General features: G+C 61.4%; 1 protein-coding gene across 1 annotated transcript in view; it reads left to right on the top strand.

Annotated features, from left to right (window-relative positions):
• The first annotated feature begins 341 nt into the window (after positions 1–341).
• Positions 342–4461, top strand: part of COL18A1 (collagen type XVIII alpha 1 chain) — a 37196-nt gene continuing 33076 nt past the window's right edge. The window contains exons 1-2 of the mRNA XM_027903984.1: positions 342–374; positions 848–915. Of these exons, the coding sequence (XP_027759785.1) occupies positions 364–374; positions 848–915 (79 nt within the window). The 5' untranslated portion in view covers positions 342–363. The remainder of the gene's footprint in view (positions 375–847; positions 916–4461) is intronic.

The following is a 4461-nucleotide window of genomic DNA, read 5'->3' as shown; positions in this document are numbered from 1 at the left end:
CAGGTCCCCTTTTGGGGGTGAGGGTGCTCCCGCGGCGCCCCGGGGAGAGGCGGGATGCTCCTCAGGCAGGGATGCTCCTGGGGAGGGATGCTCCTCGGGGAGCTGAGCTGTGCCCCTCCCGCTCACCCAACCCCCCGGGAGCGTCCCCGACCCCCTCCCTGCTGCAGGGGACCAGAGGCCGTGCAAACCCCGGGATCGCGGGGGCTGGGGGCGGGCTGAGCCCCGGCCCTGGCTCACCCGCCCGGGGCGGGCCGCCCCTCCCGCCCCTCCCCTCCCCTCCCTCCCCGCCCCCCGGGCCGTGCCGAGCCCCGGCGCGCCGAGCGGAGCCGAGTCGAGCCGCGCTGCCGGCACCGAGCGGGCACCATGCGCCCAGGGTGAGCCGCGGCGCCGGGGGCTGCGGGGGGCACCGGGGCTGGGCAGGGGGTGGCACCAGGACCCTGGAGGCACCGGGGGCGGGGGGACACTGGGACCCTGGAGGCGCCTGGTCTGGGAGACACTGGGATCCTGGAGCCTCCGGGGCGGGGCACAGGTAGTGCGGGAACGCCGGAGCCGCCGGGGTGGGGGGGGGGGAATCCTCGGAGTAACCGTGACGAGACCCCGGAGGCGCCGGTACCGTCGGGATGCCGGGGAAGGTGGGCACCAGGACCCCGGAGCCGCAGGGGTGGGGGGCACCGGCAGCGCGGGAACCCCCGGGACTGGAGGGGAGCAGGACCCCGCAGCCTCCGGGCCTTGGGGTCCCCGGTGTAACCGTGGGGGGCCCCCCGGGGTGGTGCTGCGGGTCGGGGGGCGCCCCGGATTCGGCGGGAGGGTGGGTAACCTCTCTCTCTCTCCCCTTCCCTTCCCGCAGGTGCCCCCCGCCGCGGCTGCTGCTCGGGCTGTTCGTGCTGTTGGTCCCCGCCGCTTCCCAGGAGCCGGGTAACGTGCGCGGGATGCTGCGGGATGCTGGGGAAGGGGGCTGGTCCTTGTCGCTGTGCCCGCGGTCCCACGCACCCTCTCTGTCCTGAAGCCCCCAGCCCCTGGGATGCGCTCCTCAGCAGGAGAGGGGAGCGGAGTCTCCCCTCGGGCCAAATGCTGCTCTCGGTCCTGGTTCCCAGCGCTGGGGATGAACGCCCCACGCACCGCTTCAACGGCCTCGTGGCTGCTGAACGTGGGGATTCCGTGTGCCCCATCCCATCGGCGGGGAAGGATGCCGGGGGAAATCCCTGGCTGCAGTTCCCTGTGATGAGAGTGATTTATCTGGTCCGTGCTGGCTGCGAGATAGAGGAGATGGCGTTGCCCCAAAGTGGCCGTGCTCCATGTGTTAGCGGTTTCTCCACAAGTCCTCCCTGTGGGGCTGCCTGTCCTTGAAATTGTTGTGAGTGGTCGGCAGCCGCGAGTGAGTGCCCCGGGGATGCAACACCTCTCATGCCGTTCTGGGCTTTTCTCTGCCTTCTGGGCTCCCTGAAACCGTGAAACAACATCCCAACTCGCAAGCTGCTGCTGCCCCGGGAGAGGGGAATTCAGTGCTGACTCAGCTCTCCAGCCCTTCTTTCCCCACGAGGCACACGAGCCGGTTCTCCCACTGCCTGTTTTTTCTGGTGAACTTTACCTCCCTGCCAGGGAAGCTTCCTCCCGGCTGCCAGGCGGAATGAAAGCCCTCCTCCCCTCGCAGCCGGTCTCTGGATGCATGCCCAGTGCCTGGAGACGGGAACAGCCATGGCTGGCATAGGGAGCCCCCGCTTGTATCCCGGGAACCCCAGTTGCCAAAGCAGCCGAGCTGCAAGCAATCCAAAAAGCAGGAGAGAGTGGGTTTTCTCCGGGGTAATGGTCTGGTTGTCTTTGGCTTGTGCCACCACATTAAGAGGCATCCCTCGTGTCCCTCTCTGTCACCACAGGCTGGCACAGCGTGTGAGTTAGTGGTTGTCCCCAGGTACAGGCGAGCTGGAAGTCAGCTCTGAAGTCAGTGGATTACTTACTGGACTGAGGCTTTGTGTCTTCTAAGAACAGCTCTGGCACTGCTCTGTGGGCAGCTGGGTCATGTTGTGGAGGGAAAGAGGCCAGCTGGGGCAGCGGGGATGCCCAGCACTGCCAGGGAACGTCTGGGAATACTGGGAGAAGCTCTCCGAGTGCCCCAGGCCAGATTTATGATGCTGCTTTTGGTGGCATGGGTTGCCTCCCCGGGAAACACAGGAACAAAGCTCCCCTTGGAGATCTGCAGAGATGGGAACATCGTTCCCATGTGAAATCCTGAATTGGCTATTTTAGGTCCCTGGAGACTGTCCAGTGCGGCTGAGCTGAGCGGGAGGGCCGGGAACTGGTTTAATAGTGATTACCCGGAGTTGTCCTCACTCCTCCCACCCCCTCTCCATCAGCATCCCTTGCTCCCCTGGGCGCTCAGGGCTGTTCAGGACCCTTTTGCTGAGCTGAAGATGCATCCCACCATCTTTGAGCAGCCACTCTGGGGGACTTCAAGAGGTTTCACAGGGCGTTTGAGCATGGGGGGAGTGCCGCTGGCGCCGGTCACCGCTGGCAGGGAGGTGCCCGTTTCACCCAGCTGACTTGGCTGTCTTCCAAAGGCAGGCTGTGGATCGGGTTTTAAAGGAATTCAACGGGTTAGTGTGGCTTTTTTTCCTTTCTTTTCTTTTCTTTTTTTTTTTTTTTCTCCCCTTCCCTTGGTTCAATGTCCGAGGACTGCAGGGCCTGTTCTTCCAGCCTGCCTTTGTGATGGCTCCCGGGGAATGTTTGCTCCCAAGGCCTTCCTGGCATGGAGATAAGCTTTCTGTTTATCTGCCTGCCTTTCAAATTTGGGGGCTTAGCTGCCCCAAGCTGGGCTTGCCTCTTATCACTGGATCTCTGGGATTCCCTGGGAAGGGCACATAGCCATGAGGATGCTGCAGGGATGCTGCCCGTGGGTCCAGCCTGGAGAGTGTGGGGGAAATCACAGAGTCTGTCCACTGTGGGTGTCCCCCCTGCGTGGGTTGGGTCAGACACTGGGGAAAACCCCATTCCCAAGCAGGGCAATCCAATGCCAGGGCCCTGGAGACGGGGGATCCCCACCAGTGGAGGTTTACAAAGCTGGCCAGGCCTCCCCAGTCTGGTGGTGGAGGTGGCCAAGCGTTGGAACAGGCTGCCCAGGGAGGTGATGGAATGACCTGGGAGCATTCAGAAAAATGTGTAGATGTGGCTCTTACCGATATGGTTTAGTGGTGGAACTGGCTGTGCTGGGTTAATGGTTGGATTCAGTGATTTTGTGGGTCTTTTCTGAGAGCAATGACTCCATGATCTTCTCTTGCACTGACCTCCTGTGCACCAGTTTGGGGCTAGGATGAGCCAGTACATCCAGCTCTGCTGCTGCTACTGCTGAGGGTGCAAGGCAGCACCTGGGAATTCAAAGTGCCTCCTCCCTCTGTTATAGACAACAGGTGCTGAAGCCACTTGCTGCCAGTGGAGAGGCTCATTCCCGATTTTATTTCCATCCCTAGTGGGTCATGGATCCTGTGTCCTGATGGCTGGGATTCCTCACAGACATGTGCCTTCAGCGATTTACAGCCCGGGACACAAAGGGCTCTGCCGTCAGTGCCTGGGGGGTTTGACAGGTGGATCAGAGTTTTCCTAATTATTTTAGGAATCTCTTTCAAAGACTAGGGGAAGGGCTGTTGAGAATGGCTACAGGCAGCACCTGGCATCGCAGGTTTGGCTTGGCAAGGGTTGGCACCTCTCAGCTCCAGCAGCGTGGTTTGGTTGCCGAGGCTCCCGGGGTGGGCTGGAGGAACTGGGGAGGATGCCGTGCTCCAGGGAGGATGCTGTGCTCCAGAAGCTCCACAGGCTCTTCATCTCCTTATCAGCTGGCAGGGCTTATGTTTGCAAAACCTTATCTGTGCCCGGGTTGCTGCTGGAGAGGGGGAGCTGCCCCGGGCTGCCGGCAGCTGGAAGGAGCCAGGGCTGTGCACATGGTCCTGTGGCACCTCTGGGATCCTGGTCCATCATCTCCTGGCAGATGGATCCCATCCCTCCTGCTTGTCCCTGTGGCAGCAGGGATGAAGTGGGCCTGCTTGGATGGCACTTTTGGGCTGGAAACAGGGTTTGAAAAGAGATCAAGTATTCTTGCAGAGTGGCTGCACTCCCAGGCAGGAGTTTGCTTGCCTTGGTGAACGCAACCCTTTCAAGCCCTAATCCTAATTTTCCCAGTGTTTTTCCAGCTCTGTACCTGGACTTGGTCCATCCACAAACTCCATTCTCCCAGAGCTCTGACTTGATTTTAGGTTTCCATGTCGTGTCTTCTGGCCCTGCATGGCTGTGAGTGCCTGGGAGCTCCCTCCTCACAGGTGCATGTCCCCAAAGGGATGGAGAGCTGAGCTGCTTTTCCCTGTGTCCAGTGGAAAATCCTGCCCTTACACTCCCAGATTCTGGAGAAGTGGAGGTTTTTTGGCTCTGAAGAGCAGCCTCGTGGTGACACTGCTCCCTATTTATTTTGGCCCGCAG

Source organism: Empidonax traillii, unplaced genomic scaffold (assembly GCF_003031625.1).
Source record: "Empidonax traillii isolate 1590-97213 ecotype Southwest subspecies unplaced genomic scaffold, ASM303162v1 scaffold1004:size452305, whole genome shotgun sequence".
Lineage (NCBI taxonomy): Eukaryota > Metazoa > Chordata > Aves > Passeriformes > Tyrannidae > Empidonax > Empidonax traillii.
This window is presented reverse-complemented; position numbering and strand designations above follow the sequence as displayed.